This window comes from Pituophis catenifer, unplaced genomic scaffold (genome assembly GCF_029215685.1).
Source record: "Pituophis catenifer annectens isolate HBS135680 unplaced genomic scaffold, rPitCat1.0.hap2 SCAF_6, whole genome shotgun sequence".
In the NCBI taxonomy this organism is placed as follows: domain Eukaryota; kingdom Metazoa; phylum Chordata; class Lepidosauria; order Squamata; family Colubridae; genus Pituophis; species Pituophis catenifer.
The window spans coordinates 33,649,119-33,670,504 of NW_027256886.1; the positions used below are offsets into that span (position 1 = coordinate 33,649,119).

General features: G+C 33.7%; 1 protein-coding gene across 3 annotated transcripts in view; it reads left to right on the forward strand.

The window, feature by feature from the left end:
• The window catches only part of NMNAT3 (nicotinamide nucleotide adenylyltransferase 3), a 39,414-nt gene extending 21,106 nt beyond the window's left edge, over nucleotides 1–18,308 (forward strand). For all 3 annotated transcript variants that reach the window (XM_070945039.1, XM_070945040.1, XM_070945038.1), the window contains 3 exons: nucleotides 7,784–7,967; nucleotides 11,212–11,321; nucleotides 16,985–18,308. In XM_070945039.1, coding sequence (XP_070801140.1) covers nucleotides 7,784–7,967; nucleotides 11,212–11,321; nucleotides 16,985–17,325 — 635 coding nt within the window. In that variant the 3' untranslated portion in view covers nucleotides 17,326–18,308. The remainder of the gene's footprint in view (nucleotides 1–7,783; nucleotides 7,968–11,211; nucleotides 11,322–16,984) is intronic.
• The last annotated feature ends 3,078 nt before the right edge of the window (nucleotides 18,309–21,386 follow it).

A 21,386-nucleotide genomic window follows, 5' to 3' on the forward strand; every position in this document is an offset into this window, starting at 1 on the left:
ATCATTTGTATCTCCAAAAATGGGGCAACATTCCACATCGTTTCAACACATTTTAATTTCTGTTAATTAAAAGTTCAAGACTTAGACCAACTATTTCACAGCATCTAAATTGAAAGTTTACACATTTACTCCTTCTTGAAATAAAACTATAAAATTGTTCCCCGTCAGTATAATTAAGTTTCACCAATGGTTCAATAGAATAATTGCAGACTAACTTGTGATGAAAGGGGTCTTAACTCCTCTCCCAGATTCTCTCTCGTTCTCTTTTCGAGGTGTCATGAAACACTTAAACTGCAATGTCACATCTGTATGCTAATTTTATCACTTAAGCTAAAGAAGTGATATCGTCTGCAATTTTAACTATGAAGAGAAATCAGGGAAAAAAACCCTCTATGTATTCATTATGACTTTGAACTGTTTCTTCAAAATAGAAATTACAGAAGAGGAAAAACTGTGTTTTAGCTGCTTCTGTGTTCAGCCGTAATGATCCAAGTAGCTAATGATCCAGGGAGTTGACTGGGTCATGTTCACTCAAGCACTAGCAATGATCTAAGATATGGATGACTAAGTTCATTCAGTCTCAATATCACTAATAAATGGACTGTAAGACATGAATGCTTGGAAAGCATCAGGAAATAGTTTACAAGCAATAGCAGTCAATGATGGGCAATCTAGAAATGTTGTTTTAATGGTATACTGCTACATAAGGTCACTCACAGGCTTAGATTTCAAGGTTAACCAGAACCTTATTGTTTCAGTTTTCGGTGATGATACAAATAGTGAACGTATTGGTATCTCTGTTAATTGTGGAAATGGAAGATAATTCTCACAATGCTAGATAAGATTTAAAAGGGAGGCTATTTTCCCCCCGAATGCATTCGTTTTTAAATTATTTTTTCATTCTTTTGTTGACTCTATTCCCCTCCCCCACCCCCATGCATTCCTTTTTAAATTATTTTTTCATTCTTTTGTTGACTCTTAACTGATGGCACCTGGTAATTTTTCTTAGAATAGAACATGCAGCTATATATAATGAGATCCTTTCAGTGTTTAATGAAGAGTTTTCTATTTTCACTTTTGCCAATACTGGTCTCTTTTTATAGTGTTACAAGAAAAGTTTAGAATCTAAATCATGTTTAAATGTCTTGTTTTTTGTTAATATTAAAGATATATATTTGCTGAAAAATGGCTTTGTCCTGGAAAGAATAACTGAGTAAGGATCTCAGAAACTGTTAGGATAAAATGATACCCCAGATATCTTCTTGCCTAGATAATTAAAAAAAAAAAAATATTCAAAGCATAGAATCTACACTGTTTTTTTAAATTGCTGTAAACCTTGTTCTGTCTACTCATTTATATATATATATATATATATATATATATATATATATATATATATATATATATATATATTATTGAGGCAAGATAGAGAGCTAGATGGAGCTATACAAGGTCGTACAGAGGATTCATTCTATCTAATTCCCATGTGTAAACAGAACAGGATGGAAATGAGCTTGTTTTGAGGTTTATTGGATCTTTCATTCTGCAAAAACAAGGGCTTGTAGTCATAAAGTTCATGTATATTGTCTCTTAGAGTTTCCTTTGAATTTTATTTACTTTTAGGGGATAGAAAGAAGGATTTGTTTCATCACCATTTAACACAGTATTTCTTTGATTATCTCTAATTTCTGTTAAAGAACAAAAACTCAGGCACATTCTGTTTTATGCATACTAATGGCCAAATTTTGTGAAATAATTTCTTAAATAAAATGGATAGGTCTGTATATTAGTGAATAATACATCCTATTGAATTTTATTATTAATGTGCAACCTTATTTATTTTCCATGCCTTATCATGCTTGCTTAGGATTTTTTATTTATTTATTTTTTTTGCGTGATTCAATTTATTGTTCTATAAATGACTTTTAGTCCTGGCTGATGGTGCTAAATATCTTTTGGCAATCTCTTACTGCTAACACTCTCCACTCATGTGTTCCTCTGTACATTATTATCTTGCACCACTTGCTATGATTTAAAGATGTGAAAAATGATCTATATGTTTTACCTTTAATGAAATCTTTCTCTGTAGAATGAAATCATGGGAAGAATGTAGAATGCATTTGGGGAGAAAATACAAAACTAAAAAGTTGCTCACCGACTGAGATGGATACTAAATGTATGGATGTAGCTCTTCCAAGACATGTTGAAGCTAAAAGTGTTGGAGCTGGCAATATTCTGTTTAAAAATAAAATCCTTTCTTCAATATCCTCACTCTTATGGAAGGAATAAAGGATTACACAAATATGCCACAACATATAATACTTCAAAATAAAATTTTATGAAGTTAAACTCTTGACTATTTGCTGTTAGTTTTTCTTTAATATTATATAGTACAAATTAAATTCAGTTTTAGAGGCAGCATTTGCAATGTAATATTTATCAGATTCTTGTTCACATTAAAGATTTTTTTTAATTTCAAAGGTATGCATCTATGTAATTCATTACTACATCACTACCTTAATAACTAATGCAGTTAATTAAGAATAATCTTACAATAAGATATGATTATATTGAGTATAGATGTAGCTGTTTAGGAGGAATTAATTTATATACTTGACATGCAAGAAGTAATGTAAATTTGTACAAAGATAAAGAAGTATATTGTGTATTAGCTTAAATTTGACGATAATGGTGAAAACCAGAGACGTTAAACCATGTCCATTGTTTTTTTTAACTTGAATTATAATAAAAAAACTTTTTTAAAAAAATAAGAATCTTACAATGCCTAATATAGAGATACAGGAATGGATTTAGCTATTGCTGGACATATCCTGAAATGTCATATATTTATATGAGCTCTTGTAGATATATTAACATTTGTGATTAGCAATGTAAAATCCACCTAACTCAGACAGATACATAGACGCAGACATATGGACACAATATTGCAGACCTTATTTAGAATACTAAAATCACCAACATTTGATGATAATAGAAAATATTGCTACCGATGGAACTCCAAGAAGAGGACCTGGTGGCTCAGCAGACTGTTAGCATTGTGATTAACACCAGCTGTCTGCAATTACTGTAAATTCGAATCTCACCAGGCTCAAGGTTGACTCAGCCTTCCATCCTTTCTAAGGTAGGTAAATTGAGGACCCAGTTTGTGGGGGCAATAAGATGACTTTGTATAAATATACAAAAGGATGAAGACTATTGCGTAACACATTGTAAGCTGCCCTGAGTCTCCGGAGAAGGGCGGCATATAAATCAAATTAAAAAAAAAAAAACATTTAGATTCTTATCTTTTTTTTTCTTTCTTTTTGTTACATGTTTGTATTATAATCAAAAGGATGGCACATGTTGTCAGTAGATAGACATAAAAAGGCTTTTTAGCAGCAAGATGTAGTTCTGATAACAACCATATGAGAGATTGTCCTTTAATCCTCAAACAGATGCTGAACATCTTCTGAGATTTTAGGTAACAGGAATGAAATAGTCTATGTGCTACTATTCTCTTCCTCATTTTCTCAATGATTCTGTTGAGAATAGTATTACTTTCTATTTAAACCAAAAGCTATGTGGAGAAACTGCCTGATCACAGGTGCCAGATTGGTGTTAGAATTTATTAATGTCACAGCAATTGCTGGGAGGAGTTTATTTTTTATTTTTCTGTAATTTATTCTGTAATAATAATTTTCCAGAAACTTGGAAAAATTAAATATTGCATGGTTAAGATATTATCATGTGATCTAAAGAAAAGATTAGAGCTTCATTTTAGCATCATCTCTTTAGTCTTGCAACAGTATCATTTTCAAACTTCTGAAATGCAGAGCCTTCTATAAACATAAATTTAATACCCTTTATGTTGTGTTTATACTTGGTTTAGCTTTTTAAAAAAAACAAAACAAAACTGTTTAATAATGGAAGGTCCTCTCCAGAAATCGCATCTAAAGCGCCAATAGTATGCTTCTTTGTTTTATTGTGTACCCCTTCCTCAAAAAACCAACACTAGACCCCAACTTCTGGAATATTTTCACTTTACCTCCAACCTTCTCATTTTAAGAGAAATATGTGTGTTATACACATATACATCCAGCTATACTTGTCTGTCTTTAGCTAACTAAGTAATGTTTTGAAGGTCCTGTCTCAGTGTCTGAAGACTGTGATGTGTGTATAGAGAATAATTGAGCTCAGATCAACCCTAGCAAACTGAGCAGCTTTAAGTTTTAGGACTTCTAGATCCAATCATTTTCTATCTTTAGTTCTGAATGAGATAACACTACTTCGGATAAAACTGACATGCAAACTTGGGAAATCCTGGATTTTCAACAGTTGTTCAAGGCCTTTTGAAAACTTTATATAGTACTCCAATGTATACCGTGTTTTCCCAAAAATAAGACCCTGTCTTATATTTTTTTGAACCCTGAAATAAGTGCTTGGCCTTATTGCCATGCGCTCAAAAGCCCGATTGGACTTATTATCAGGGGATGTCTTATTTTGGGGGAAACAGTAGTACACCAATTTCACCCCTTCCTGTATTGAGAGGCACTGCACACAGACACTCATGCTTATGAGTAGGTTATTGCTATGTGCTATACATAGGATTGCCTTTGAAGAACATCCAGAACATGCAACTAGTCTGAAATGCAATAGTGTGAGAAATTACGGGCATTACTCAATATATCCATATTACACTTTTGTTATATTAGCAGCATTGGTTCACAATAGTTTTTAAGGTGCAATTCAAATGCTGGTTGTCACCAGTAAAACCATTCAAAAATGGGCTAGGATATTTGAGGGACCGCATCACTCCAATTGTTTCTAACAATACCATTAGATCTGCCTGTTGCTGGCCCTGTTGCTTGAAGAGTGTCATCTAGTGGGACTCAGGAAGCGTATCTTCTCTGTTGTAACACATACTTTTTGAAACACTATTTCACCAGGAGAAATGCCATGGGGATTTTGAAGGTGTTGAACTGATGAGCTATGTAATTTTGTTCTGATGGGTTTACCTTTAAATGCCATTGTTTCCTTTGTTTCTGTTTTCATGTGCTTTTATCATTTTGTTTTTTGTTATTATACAGTGGGGGTTTTTTATTGCTTAGCTACCACAAATTGCTTCGCAAGATGAGTGGAAAATAAATCAAATATACATTTATGCTGCAGACTGGGACTCACTTTCTCAAGTATTATCTTTGACTGAACTCAGTGAGACTCTTGAAATGAAATTTGTATTGCCCATTCCTTAATGTTGTAAATCCTTCTTGGTCTTTCATGCAAAACTCCTGGTTATGTTTGTACTAGCTGCTTAATGATCTCCTATTACTATTGCAAATTTTGTCCCATTACTTTATTTGGTTTGACCTTTGAACCACAATAGTTTATTTAACAATAGTTAAATAAATAGTTTATTTTTCTTTGCTATGTTCCTCTATTGGTGCCAATGCAGCCATAAATTAAACAGTTCAGGAAGCCCATACTATCAATACACAAGGAATACCAGCCCTTTGGAAAACTGCTGGATAGCCTCCCCACCCCCCCTTTTTATTGTTAATTTAGGAACTCTGTGTCCAAATGGAAGGTAGCAAAATAGAACAGGCTACTGAGCTGGTGCCATGCATTCCTGAATAGAATTTTAATTAAGATGAGAAAAATATGTTCTAAAATTTCAGTACAGGTAGTCCTCAACTAACAATGATAATTGGAACCAAGAACTTGGTTGTTAAGCAACACATTCATAAGTTCAAATACCATGTGACTGAGCTGCTTAATGACACGGCAATCACGCCATTATTAAGTGAACATCAAATGAGTCATTAAGCAAGGACCTCATGTGACTTCCAACTTCTTGCCAGTTTACCCATTGAATTTGTATGTACATATACAAGATTCAGTCATAATTATTACTTGTTCAATGACCCAATGGTCACTGAATGAGTGGGTCATTAAATGAAGATTACTTTATTTTAAAACAAAGTATAACTTCAATTACTTGATGGAAAGATAGTATATAAATATATAAGTAAATAAATTCAGTAATAGGTTTGCCTCAAGTTGCATAGTATTTTCTCTGAAAAATATTTTTCTTAATGGGGGGTGGTAGATTTCTCATCCATTCATTGTACCAAGTTGGATAGACTAATGTTAAGTAATAGGACTATGCAAAGCAATCCAAACATGTTTTGCCATGTGTGTTAAATGTGACAAGTGGAACAAAAAGCAAAGGAGAAGCAAAGTGAGACAGACAAGAACAGCTTTCCAAGTTGATATGTGAACATCTCAAAAGCTGCAGATACTTTAATGATTCAAAGAGGCATTGTTCTTTCTACAAATGTATGGTATTCTACAAATAACTCTATAATAAGTTTGGGGAAATCACTCTCACATCTCTACAATATCACATTGTAGAAACATTGGTAGGAGGATCTGCTGTTTTAAGTCATGGGAAAAAAGTGGGTTTAAGTCTAATATTGATTTTATGCCTTAGATTTATCTAACTTAAAATGTAACTTCAGCTCAATTGGGGGAAACAAGAATAGTATTTCAGGGACTTTTGTTTTTCTCTATATTTTGCTTATAATTTATAAGAAAAAAGTGTTATTAAACACCACAGTGACTTTTATTCATCTAAATTATGAACTTTATCATCTGCCTTGAAGTAGACATTAATTAATTATATTTCAGAACATTCTTGGAGATTCTTGACTTTACCTTTTAATTAACATTGTCACTCATATAGAGAGATGGCAGCACATGATATTAATTAAATTAGTCACCTGCAGCTATTCACACATGGTCTAAAATCTGTGATAATTACTTTTTTCACTGGCTAACACTGTTATGAAGATTTGCAGAAAACATTTTAAAACACATGGCACTGTTACTTTAGAAGTACAAGATTTTAACTAGAATGCATTATTCCAAAAAGCAAATCGTTATCAGATAAAAGCATACATTAGCTAGGTTATGTTGAAGCTGTTCTTAAAGTTCTAGTACATATAGTTCTGGTACATTAATCATTAACCCAATCTTCAATTATTCTAATCCTATATACATTATAAATGAAAAATGTTTGCATTTGCAGAGTCCTTTATGATTATCTGCTCTTCTGTTTAGTAAAGTCACAGGGCCAGGTTATCTGCAGGATCCTTCTCCCTAAAGATATCTTCCTGTCCTAACTGATTAGATAGGGTGGGTATGCTCCTAGTCTCGTCCCTTAAATATTGCCTTATTTGGGGAACTGAGGATCATGCCGTTTCCATGGCAGCCCATGCCCAATGGAACACCCTTCTTCCTAAGGTTTGGCAGGCCCCTACCAAAGATCACTTTCGAGAGCTTTCCAAAGATCACTTAAGACCTGGCTTTTCCCCTAAACACTTGTTGGATAAGAGTGTTTTTGTGGTGGACTGTGGTTAAAGTTTATTAAGGTGCCAGATTTTTACTATTTGTCTCTCTCTCTCTCTCTCACACACACACACACACACATCTATCTGTCCGTCTGTCTGTGGACCAATGACCTATTGCAATATATATTACAATGATGCTGTTATAACTGTTGCTTGGGAGCTGCCCAGAATTCAGTATAAGATGTGTGGCTATAAATATTTTAAATAGATAACTTACCACTAATGCTTCAATAATAGAGCTTTCAATAGTTTAATTGCATAAAAGAAGGAACAATCATTTTTATTGTTCACACAGTGAAGAATTTCTCAGTCCATCATTTATCACTATTGCAAGAAAAGGTATAACATTGTTTATATTTTTTTTCTCTATCTAGGTAAGTACCATGTGATAGAAGGTATAATTTCACCAGTTAGTGACAACTATGGGAAGCAAGGATTGGTAGCAGCAAAGCATCGAGTCGCAATGGTTCGGCTTGCAGTTGAAACATCCGACTGGATCAGGGTGGATCCTTGGGAGAGTGAGCAAAGTCAGTGGACTGAAACTCTCATAGTACTAAGGTAATAATATTGATAGTAGAATTTAATCAAATATTTTAGTAAAAGATATAATCCACAAGCAAGGAAGGTAGCAACCTTTTTTTTTTTTTTTTTTTTTTTTGCTTAGATTAAAACAGTTGTAAGTAGAGTCCTTTCATATATATAGAAGATAAGAATAAGGTAGACTAATAACTTTTAACAATACCTTCCTCCTCCTCCTCTCAGACATTTACTTTTCCTTTTTAAAAAAATTCTTAATTCTTTTCAGGGCTGATTATAAGAACATTTCCCTTGACACATAAAAAAGCCTAGGTATAGTACTGTGTTATCATATCTAGGTCCCAAAATAGAACATTGTTTTGGAATTCATTTGATTACTGAAAATGCAGGATTCTGTATATTCTCAGAATTTTTCATTTTAAATTTCTATAATAAACTATGTAGGTCAATTATATATAACTTATACTCTGATAACAAGAATTTTCCTAGTTACTTGGCTTGCAATCCTTGTTATTTTTTTCCTACTACCATAACATATGTTTGCTTGGGAAAAACTGCTTGATTTTCATGCAGGAAATCCACTGCCGTCTGTCATACTGCTATCAGCACAAGGAAAGTTGCTTAAAACATGGCCAAGGCCTTTGAAAAGTTCCGACCTGCTTGATTTCCATCTGTTCCATTCCTATTAGTTCCTCCACTGCTGGACTTGCAGATCTAACAATCCCTTTCATTTAGCCCTTAATATGCTATATAGTTCTTGTGTAGACAGCAATTACCAAGTTCCTGAACTGAAAGGCCTTACAGCACTTTCTATTTCAGGACTTATTTGGCTCATTTTTCAGATAAATAGATATCTGCAATTTTGGCACATTTAAAGAAATGTAGAGAATATCATAAGACAAGGGAAAAAACAATGTAAGCAGTATAATATGGTTGGATTTCCAGAAAATCGCATGTAACCAGCACATCAAATGTACCATTTAACTTGCTGATATGATTGATATGGCTGCAAGTCTAACACAAGTGATTCTGGGCAGTATATAAAGATTAAATACAAGTATTCTAGTATTCCATTTACAACATAGAGTAGTATTAGTCATTTCATACCATATTTCTGTCCAAAAAATATCTCAACTGAACAATAAAAATCACTGATTAACAAAATTAAAATCAATTTTAAAAAAATTAAATTAAACACTACAAAATACACTAAGAGAATATAGTAAATAATGCGTATAGAACTCAATTTTGAAGTGCAGTGCAATCCCATGAAATAACAAAAGTGATTTCTAAATAAGATTAAATTGTACATAACTTTACATTTTAAATATGAAGTTATTCAAGATATCAAAGCATATTTTCCCAAATTAATTAGCCATTATTCCAGAGAGGAAGTTTTACATTCTTAAAATCTCAAATTGCGTAGTATTTTCTCTGAACAGGTAGTACTAGATTTCTCATCCATTCATGATATAAAATTAGTTAGACTAATATTAAGTAATAGGGCTATGCAAAGTATTCAAAACATGTTTTGCCATATGTATTAAATGTGAATAGAGGAGCAAAAGCAAAGAGTAATAATATATCAGTGATAAAACATCTTATACCAATTGTGGGTGTAATATTCAAAGGGAATTTAATATTGAATTTAATATTATTTTTGATTGAAATTCCCACTATTCAATCTTTTACATATTGATATTGATTAAATTTTACATTCATGTTCTAATTCTAAACTGTGCCTAGCAAATGTTTAGTATCATGGATTATACGATTTCAAATTCATTCAAATTCCTCAATGTTGCACTCATTCTATGTCTATGACAATAACATCTGCAGCCTTTCTTCATGGAATTAAAAACTGACTGAGTGACCTTGGGCCAATCACACACTCTCATCCCAATTCAGCCCACAGCGTGGTTGTTGAGGGGGAAATAAGGCAAGGAAAGAGGATTGGTATGATCATTGGCTGGATTCTATTCTCAATGAAATGCAATATTTGGAAAACCAGACCTTTCTTTGTCACCTTAGGACTACTAGATACTCTTCCAGGTAATAAACTAGCTAGTCACCAAGACCATGATTGGAACAGGAGCAGTTATTTGAGAATCCGCCCTCTTTCGGTTTTGTGTGACTTCAGTCTTCCTCTTGATTATTCTGAATCAGGCTCAGAAGAAATTAAAGATGTTTAATGTCAGTTGCAATTAGTCATTTATGGTAAGAATGAGAGAGCAGAAGCTCCTACCAAGAATTTTGTAAACTCTAGAATATTATAAATGGGCTCTGTTCAGATGCATCATCCATCTTTGTATATTCACAGATAATCACTCAAAGGACTTCCATTAACAAGTAATTCGTTATTTCCATTTTAAGGAAAATCAATTGGAAAGTCTTCAGTGGAAGATTTAGCTCCCAGACTGTGCAATATAGTCCCTCATATATTTGTTTTCCCTTCTCTCTATATGTTTTTAAAAAGTAAGAAACAGCTGCATCTCTTTTTGCAGGTTTTTAATTATTAACGTAATTTAGTATCTAAAGTACTGTTAATTTTAACATGCTCCTTATAATACTCTATTTTTTGTAAAAAAAAAATGTGATTAATGATTAGGGTAGAAAGTTGGGTTAGGAATTAAATAAATTAAAACATAGTAATGTTACAAAATGTTGAAAGCATTAAAGGGACAAATAGTTTTCTTATTGCACTCCAGATCCTCATTCTTCCCAGAATTAATGGGAATAGAAATATCATTTTTTAGTCATTGCATTTTGGGAAGCCGGGCATTTAAGGCAACTCTTAGAATTTGGGAAACTCTCTTGCACTTTTTGGGTACAGTGTCAATATTCCCCACAAAGTTTAACCTGAGCTGACAGATATTTGGCACTTGGTTTAAATTATAAGCATTTATTAACAATTATTTAATTGTTTTAGGTGATTTCATTGCAGCTTTTTAAGTAATATATGAAAATTATTTCATTTATTTTGTTAAGTGATGCAACAAAATGCTATTCTTTATCATCTATCACTTAGGAGATTATATAAATAACAAATGGCCAATAGACATTCCAATTGAAGAAGAGTTTGAAGTACTGTTCGCACACATCTTGCAATGCACAAAATTAATCTGGCAAATTCTTCAACCTGTCATTAAACTCTGACCTGAAGTTGGCAACAAGCCGATTGAATTTTAGAAAGTGCCAATAGAAGATAATCACAAAAAGTATCCCTGAGAGATTTACCTTATACCGACACCTTTATTTTGTACAGGCATCATTTCAAAGAGCTACTTAAATCACACAATATCAAAAAACTGTGTAGAGATAATACTTGGTCCAAAGAAGAAGCAGCTGACCCATCAATCAGATCATCAGTTACAGGTTTGTTTAATATAATTGTGTTGTAGGTCATAGAATGTACAGTCATCTTTTTCTTCTACTTCATGGTTCACAATAGAAAACCAATGAAAGGAGATAAAGAATCTATAATCGTACTTGAAGGTTAAGCACGATAATTAGAAGGTTATAACTGCATCAAAATTTGAAGGCTAAACAAATATTGTAATAACCAAGTTATATTTTGCACTAGAGACAGAAAATACAATGTAAGAGACCTGTCAAAGAATAATAAAATCAAGATAGTGACAAATTAAAGCTAATGTTCAAGACACACAATGTCTGTCCTAGAATGCCTTCAAAGGCAGAGAATGGATCTTTTGACAGTTTTTGAACAAAGTATAAAGTGTAACTTCAGATATTCTTTAATTTTTCTTGAAAAAAAGATAGCTTATGTTAAGGTTCTGGGAATAACCTGATTCCTTCTGAAAAAAACTTGAAGGTCTGAATTCATCGGGCTAAGGAAAACTCTCCATCTTTCAGTATCTGAAACCTATTCAGTAAACCTATTCAGTAAAAGAGAATGATGCTGTTCTACAGGATTAAATAAAGGACAATAAAAAGTAACAGGAGCCGAACCTCAAAATGTAGGAGAAACCTAACTTGTTTAAAATGTCTATATGATTTGTCTATGCTTACTTTTACCAATTCAGTAGTTTACATTCAGTAGCTCTGCTTTAAAAGCTGGAGATTGTAGGTACAGGTAAAGTAATTGATAGGTATCAAACATGTCACAACCAGTTTTAAAAATATCAGTGGAATCTTTCAGCACTGATCTGATTATGCACAGCTCTACCCAGCAATGCATTTTGCTAACTGGAAAAGTTGGAATTGGGGTGTTATAAAATTTCCCTTTCTAGATATGACACAGTCTTCAAATTTCTAAGCCTATTGAGAAAATATTATTTCTACATTCTTAGTTTAATTTAGCTTGACAAGATTTCAGTTATTTGCAGTTTGCCTTCAAAAAGAAAAAACCTACCCAGGCATTTTTAAGGATTCTTATTGTTTTACGCCTCTTTTTCTTCAAATTACTATTGTAGTTCTTCGCATTTCTGTTTAGGGCCACTAATTTAGCATTATATGCACAGTTATTTCTTTAGGATGGAATACCTATTTTAATTTCAACTCAGCCAAATAATTTATGTGTTTTTTCCTTGGTTGTCTAAGAGCTCTACCTTTTAGAAAGATTTTGTTGGATGTTAAATCTATCTTTCTTTTGTGCTGTTGGTAATATCTCCATTGTCTAACCTGGCTAGTCCTCTGGAAATGTCTTAGGGGGTGTTATAATAACTTTTGCACTATCAGTATTGATTCTGATAACGCCAGTCAAAAGTGTACAAAAACAAAGGCTCAAGAGCTGGAGTATTATTATAGGCACTTGACTTCAGCAAAAGCTATTATCAGTTGTGAAAGTGCAAGATTGTTATTTAACAGTAGCTCTCAAAAATCGAAGGATATTATATACTCACTTTTCTTTCTATTGAAGTTGATTCTTTTGTCAGCCTTCTTTGAAAAGCCATGTAGTTGTTCAGTTTTGGCTACATATCAATATTTGATTTAAAAAAAAAAAGATATACCTATTTTTCTCACACGTTTTATTCTGTGACTGTCAGGAAATACATATTTTCTCCATCACTTCATTTCATGTCATCTCTCAAAGTTCTTTGTTTTGTTTATTCAGGAAAAAATCTGCCATACAGACTTTAGTACATATCCTGATTTATGCCTATGATGCCTCCTAATCTCCTCTTGCTGGTTTTGGATTTTTTCTTCTTTTTTAAAAAAGAGATAATATTAATACATTTGATGTCTGTTCATTTTCAAAATATAAACCAAATCCAACTAATATGTTTAGTCCCAATGAACTCATTGCAATTGAAATTAAAATCTATAGCTGGTGGGTACCTTAGGCTAATATAGAATGCAATTTCCAAGGAGCCTTTCTAATCATATTGTTATGTGAAAACATCCTGCATGCAATTAAGTTTAGAATTCAGAAGGATTAGATTCTGGCATTTCCATATATAAGGTTGTAACCAATGAATATTAGAAAAGGGTTTCTAGAGAAGCCATGATGCATTATGGCTTAGGTGGACCAATGACCTATTGCAAGACAAAAAATTTTAAGCAATAATTTTCCAGAAAACAGGAGCTTAACTCAATATTCGTTTTATATAAATCACCTTTATCCCATTCTACAGATAAAATGGTATAGCAGATATAGCAGTAAAATAAAAAGTTAACTACTTTAATAGCCCCTCACCAAATATTTTTGGGCTTTGGGCATCCACTGTGAAAAAAAAAAAGAAATGTCAATATCATAATGTCCTTATATAAATCAGTATTTCATATACATTTGGCATATTGGATACAGCTCTAGTTGCTACAACTCAAAAATGGTATAGTAGAGCTATAGAATGTTCAGAGGAGGGCAGCTAAAATGATGAAGAAGCAGCTTCCCTATGAGGAAAGGTTGCAACATTTGACAAAATGAGAGGGAACATGATTAAGGCATACAGAATTATGCATAATGCAAATAAAGTAGATAAGGAAAAGCTATTTTCCTCTTCCCAAACTAAAACCAATGAAATTGGATCCTGGAATAATTGGGACAGACAAAAGGAAATACCCTTGTGAAACAACATGTAATTAAAATTTGAAATTTACTACCAAGATATCTGGTGCTGTCTACTAGTTTGGTGGCCTCAAAAAAGGGTTAGATCAGTTCATGAAAGTCATGGGATCAATGTCTATTAGCCTTGATTGCCTAATGGCCCCTGAATGCCATCTGCTGGGGGACTAGTGGACTTCTTTGGCCACTTTGAAACCTGAATGTAGAATTAGATGGGGCCAAGGGTCTGATCCAGCAAAGCCCTTCTTATATTCTTATAACAAAACAAAAAGAAATTGGAGAAGTAAAGGAAAACCAGAACTTTTCATTACTTTAGTAAGGAGGGCAAACAGGAAGAGGGTGAATATACTGATTCATTGCCTCCAGAAGTGAGCATCAAAATGAATTTAATATCTGTGTGAAGAAGCTAGGACTGCAAATTCCAAATTGTAAAAGAGTAGCAAAACAACAAACATTTACGACAATTTCTAAAGAATAAAACAAAGCATATGCTAACTTGTTGAGAAATACAAAGCCAGTACAGCAGCGGCTGTTTTACAATTTACTGAACTGTATCAAGCAAAAAGGGTGAAATATATTACTCCCTGCCTTTATTACATATAAACTGGATTTGTATTTATTTATTTATTTATTTATTTATTTATTTATTTATTTATTTATTTATTTATTTGGTTCGATTTATATGCCGCCCTTTTCCGGAGACTCAGGGCGGCTTACAATGCGTTAAGCAATAGCCTTCATACTTTTGTATATACCTGCTTAGTAGGGCTTTTGGGCCCCCCCCAAGCAGTGTTCTTTTTTATATAAAGTCAGCTTATTGCCCCCACAAACCGGGTCCTCATTTTACCTACCTCGAAAGGATGGAAGGCTGAGTCAACCTTGAGCCTGGTGATATTTGAACTTGCAGTAATTGCAGGCAGCTTGTATTACTTAACAGTGCTTTAATCTGCTGCGCCACCAAGGCTCCTCGCTGTATTCAGTGATGTTTGCTCTTGGCTGTCAAGTAAGAAGCTAATCCCCTTGAAACCTTGGTAGCTAAGCTGGAAAAACAAATGTATGTAGACAAGATTGTATAGGATGTGAGTCCATTCTCAGATGATAGGTGCATTGGTGCTAAAGAAAAGCGTTGCAGGAAAGAATGACATTTTGATATAAGAATTTTTCCATAGGAGCGATCCCATCCTTGGATGATGAACCCAAATACCACCATACTGATGATATTTCACAGAAAGTGAATAATTTTTGCTTCTGGGCAATTTAATAATTACAAACACTGATCAATTGCTTTATGAAAAGTGTGTAGACTGCATGGTGACTTATCTGACTGTTAAAGTTGTGGATATTATGTATCCAGAGACAGGTCTGGATAGAGTTGCTAAAAGAAGGATAGCTTGTCATTCCTATGGGTATCAGTGACCCTGAAAATATGTTTTCAGATAGTTCTGGAAAACGTGGAAACAGATCAGGACAGTTCTGGAAAACAAAGTTAAGAAAGCCAGGCTTTCAAGTCAAGACAAGCTAGCGACACCAAAGTTCAACACTAATGCTGGGATGAAAAAGCAATGGTTTAGTGGGCTCTTTAGTGCAGCAGTTTTCAAAAAATAGACTATTTTTATCACAGAAATAACAAGCTCTCAGGTTTCTGGGAGACTGAAAGATCAATATTCCAATGGCAATAAAAGAAAGGGAAATTCTAGTATACCAATGGCAGGCAGGCAGGCAGGAACGAAAAACTGATCTGTCAAAAATAAAAGATAAATAGCTGATTGGCTGTTACAATACAAGAAGAACAGAGAAAGAAGGGAAAGGAAGAGCCCGGAGGCCAGTCTTTGCCTGTCGGTTGGTTGGTTTTCCTAAAAGTAAAAAATGCCAGGTGGGGATGGAACAGCAGGGAGCCACCTTGAACCCTCCTCCTTGCTGCCTTGAACCATCCTCTCCTCACACACAATAAACTATGTGAAAGCAGCAGCACTGCCATATTGCTAAGGCCTGGTCAAGGTACTCCTGTAGGAGCAGTACATTTTATATCAGCATATTTTCCTCCCAACTGAAAGATATAAAGAAAGCACATTAATGCAGCTGTGAGGAATAAAGGCACCAACATTTTATGAGAAGGGATAGAAATTGCCTAGATGTTTGGATAGCTCAATTCAAGTATGAGAGCCATCAGGGTACTAAAGAACCATTAGAAAAAGGAGTCAGAGAACAACCTCACAGAAACACCTTTCTAATTAGTAACAGATTAGTGTTAAGGAAGTTGAGGAAATATTAGAAAGTGAAAGGAAGAGCATATAAAGGTTAAAGTACCTGAGATGGAAGATACAATGAGCAGAATAAGTTACGGTATTGACTGTAAAGAATTCATGAAAAGGATAATTTAAGCTACTATTTTAAAAAAGGCAAACATTAGAATACAAGGTGTAATACAACTAAGATTTGGTTGCTGCTCCTAAACCTTAACTTGGGATGGGTATGTGGAAAGTTGGATGTAGGAAAAGCAATGCACTTTAGTACCTTTTCCTAACTTTATGTCCTTGATTATATGTGAAATGACCTACTGATATGCATCTAAGGCCTACTTGGAGAAGGCAGAGTGTCAATGTAATGATATGCACCTGCTTCATTAGTGAATACCCTCTAATTAAATTACCTCTACTAATTAAAGTAGCTATTCAGCTACTAAGTAATTCTGTAGATATGTAAAATTGTGTCCAATAAATAAAATGGGAAATGTCATTAGATTGTTCTTCATGTATATTATTTGACCAGCACTGATGAAGATCCATTGAGAATGCACATTTTATGTGAGGAAAAGAGGTTTGGAGGTATAAAATTCTCACTTGAAACTTGAAATAGGCAAAATTAAGAAGGTCTTTGTAGCCATCTGCTTTTTGGAGAGTAGAAAGATTGGTAAGAGTTTTAATATTTATTCTTAAGCAAAAACTGTGTGTCATCAAAGAAAACAGACAATAAAAATAATATTTCTCACAATATACTCTCATCATTCTTGCAGTTGTTCCAGAGCTAAAACTTCTCTGCGGAGCTGATGTTTTGAAGACATTTCAAACACCTAACCTCTGGAAAACAGAACATATTATAGAAATAGTGGAAAGGTTTGGATTGGTCTGTATTAGTCGTGCTGGCCATGATCCTTCCCAGGACATCACTAACTTAGAGTTTTTAAATAACTACCAGCATAACATCCATTTAGTAAAAGAGTGGGTTCTAAATGAAATCAGTGCAACGAGCATAAGGTGTGCCTTGCACAAAGGACAAAGTGTGAAATACTTGTTGCCAGACTCTGTTATTTCTTACATTAAACAACACAATATATATATGGAAAAGATTGAATGAAATAAATTAAAGAAAATTTGGTGTAGCCCTTTAAAGTGTTCATGCTGCTTACTTATCTTTTGATAAGATTGAGTGAGACCAGAGACGAGCAACAAAAAAAGCTGCAAAGTATGAGGAATAAAACATATTAGCAGACATTTGACGAAGAGAATATGTACAGCCTGGAAGATAGAAGAGAAAGGAGAAACATTATTGAAACCTTCAAATATATTAAGGGTGTGAATAAGGTTCTAGAAGGAAAAAAAATTAATACAAGTAATCTTAACTTACTACTTAACCATATTTTGCGGAGTATAAAATGCACCGGTGTATAAGACGCAGCTTAGTTTTTGGGGAGGAAAATAGGGGGAAAAAAATCTGCCTACCAGGTTTTCATCTGGCTAGCGTCCTTAGTTTGGTCAGCTTCAGCACATTGGTTTGCTGGTTTTTTTAATTCCCTGCTTGGAGATAAAAAACAGCTTCTAAGGCACAGCTGAGAGGAAGCAGCAATGAGAAAAGCAGGCAAAGCACGGGGGAAGATTGCTTCACTCGACTAGCACATAGTTAGGGCTGAAAAAAGGCTTCTAAAGAACAGCCGAGAGTCGGAGCAAAGCCTGGAGATCACTTCACTCGCTAGTGCCTCGTTAAAGCACAACGGAGAGTCAAGGGAGCAGGCAAAGCTGGGAAGGTTGATCACTAGTGCCTCATTAGGGCTGAAAAAAACCTTCAAAAAAGCTACATTCGGAGTATAAGACGCACCCAAATTTTCAGCCTCTTTTAAGAGGGAAAAAGGTGCATCTTATACTCTGAAAAATATGGTAAATTGCGCCCAAAATTTCTGTTGATAAGCAAGACAGTTGTTAAATAAGTTTTGCCCCATTTTACAACCTTTCTTACCACAAGTGAATCACTGCAGTTGTTAAGTTAGTAATATGGTTGTCAAATGAATTTGACTTCCCCATAAACATTGCTTGTCAGAAGTTTACAAAAGTTTATTATATAACCCCAGGACACAGCAACTGAATTGTCAAGCATCTGAATTTTGATCTCATGACCATGGAAATACTGCAATGATCATGAGTGAAAAATGCTCTTAAATCACATTTTTCAGTACTGTTATAACTTCGAACAGTCACTAAACAAACTGTTGTAAGTTGAGGACTACCTGTATTAAGTGAAAATCAAACTTAAATCAAACCTCAATCTGATAAGAGAAAAGTTCAGAACTAATGTTAGAAAGTATTATTTCACAGAAAGACTGGGGAAGTTTGGAAACAACTTCCAGTAGAGATAGTGGATCAAGTCATCAGTTACTAAGTTTAAACATGCTTGGGATAAATACATGTTTATCATCTTGACAAAAAATTTAAAAATAGAATAAAAAACAAACAGTTAAAATATTAAAAAGAAAGTGAACCCAGACAAACAAACAAAACTCTCAAAAGTCAGACTCAATGGACCACTAGGACTTTTTCTGCCATCAGTTTTAGCTCCCAATAATCGGTTTATTTTCTGTGGACAGAAGTGTGTGTGTGTGTGTGTGTGTGTGTGTGTATGTGTTCATGCATGTATGTGTGTGAGAGACCTGTTGGAGATAATAATTTGGAAGAAATCCAACTAAATGCAAAATTTGCATACAACAATGTGAACATTTCTAGAGATTGCATTTAAAACTGGATTTCCCCATTCTACATAAACAATCAAGATTCATGACAGATGCTGTTCCTTTAATAAAGTCAATAAATAAAGCCATTTTAATTTCATCTGATTTCATGGTACTAAAACTTGAAAGTATTGGAGTCAGTCATGTGTACACATTGGAAACATCATATTTTTAATGAAGCCTTGACCTAATTGAAATGTGGTAAAGTTATTTAGGAATTTGTTAGTATGAAAAGTATTTTTACTTTGTTTTGTTCTGTTTCAATGTTTTTAGTTAACATTTCAGTGTGAATTTTTTTATATGTCTTGAATTATTTCTCTAAACCTTTCATTATACCAAGTGCCATAATATACTTAATGGATCTATTTTAGTATTAAATTGTCAGCCACTGTCATGTTACAGTAGAAGAAACAATTCTGCTTGTCAACACTGGATTTGTAAGGCTTACCTGATTACATTTATGCCACTGCATCATTCACATTTTCTAAACATTAAAGAAAAAAAGCTACATAGTTTTTGGTTAATTACTTTATATTATCTACGGGCATTTCACTAGTCCTTCAAATAAATTCAAAGAAAATTAATTCATTTTCAAATATGTAAGTATTTTAACCATGAATTCAAAGTTCAGAAGACATTCATGCTTATTTTTTAATATAGTCTAAGCGAAAAATATATCAAGCTGCTCTATCTTATAGGTCTTCAGGAAACTGATCAAGCAAAATGTTGCCTGAAACTTGAGTATATGCTTTAAGAGTGAAAAATGGGCTCATTAGAACCAATCAAAAAAGTTGATTAGCTGAAGAGCATATTCCAGGGGTGAAATCCAGCAGGTTCTGGAGAACCGGTAGTGGAAATTTTGAGCAGTTTGGAGAACCGGTAGCGGAAATTTTAAGTAGTTCGGAGAACCGGCAAATAACACCTCTGGTTGGCCCCAGAGTGGGGTGGGAATGGAGATTTTGCAATATCCTTCCCCTGCCATGCCCACCAAGTTACACTGCGCCCACAGAACCAGTAGTAAAAAAAAATTGGATTTCACCACTGGCATATTCCCTTTCAATGGTGGAGTCAACAAGCTATGGAGAAATTTGTCTATTCCTTGATTCTGACCGGTAGCAGCACAAACATTGTCTTAAGTAAGCAGGAACTGGCATTTCTTTTCAAGCAGCAAACATACTTTTTATTGCTTTTTTCCTGTTCTTTCTCATTTGACCTGCTATTTAGCAATAGGAAACCATTCACAGAAACATTTTCAACCCTCTTATTAGGAGGAGACAATATCAGTCAAAATTCTGAAAGATACTTATTTTGCTATACTTTCACAGTCTTCTGATGGCAGAATATAATTCAGGCTTAAAGAAATGTTGATTTCTATACAATTTTATATAAAAAAAAAATATTTTGTATCTAGTTGTTTCTGATAAAACTTTCCTTTCCCCCAGAAACACTTTCAAAATAGCTAGTCTGAGCTTTGCCATTCTCAAATAATATTCCCTTTTTTTTCTTTTTTCTTTTTTTTGAGGGTAAAGAGAAAAAGTAAGTAAGAACATCTGATAAAGGAAGATTATCTTTTCCAGGCAACTTTCAGGTACCCTATAGCTACAATATAGGACTTTAGCTATTGAGGCCTGGATTCAGATGGTACATCTTTGAAGCTAATGGGTGCATGTTATTCTGAACATGTTACACCATTTGATGCTACTATTATATCTCAAGGTTGTCTTAACAAGCATTTCATTTAAAAAGTCATATCAACTCATGGTGTGGATATGAGTATTAAAACATAATAATTCAAGATTTAAATAAAAGTAATCAGAAATTTAATACACTGTTTTGATAACTGAGCTGAGTCTTGAAGACTTTGGAATGAATACATGAAATTAACGACACATGATTTATCTTGGTATAATTCAGTAGAACTCGGATTATAACATTTTTCAAAGATCTCTTTATTTAGAGGCTTTACAAATATTCCAAATTAACTAATTCAATTAATTTAATCTTGAATTCATGTTACCCTGAAAAGTATTTGTTCTATAATAGGATTGTTAAAATTTCCCTGCTGTATTTCTAAGTGATGAGAAGACTTTACAGTCTAATGTGATTCCCTTCAAGCAACAGCATATTGTTGAATAATGCAGTACAACATGTATTTTTTTCTTCACTTGCTTACTTGCACAGGAGTTAATGGGTTTCTGTGAAGTACTGCTTATTCCTCAGCCTGAAAAGACTTCACATTCTCTTAGCTGAAAACGTGTTCTGATTAATAAAATGCTCACTTCTGCTAGAGATGCTGGGTGTTAGTCCAATAATACAAGGTTGAATGAGTAATGCCTGGCACATTGTCAGCCATCTATTAACTAGCTAGTTAATATCTGCCGTCTTATATCACTAAGGAATTACTTCATTAAGCATGGTT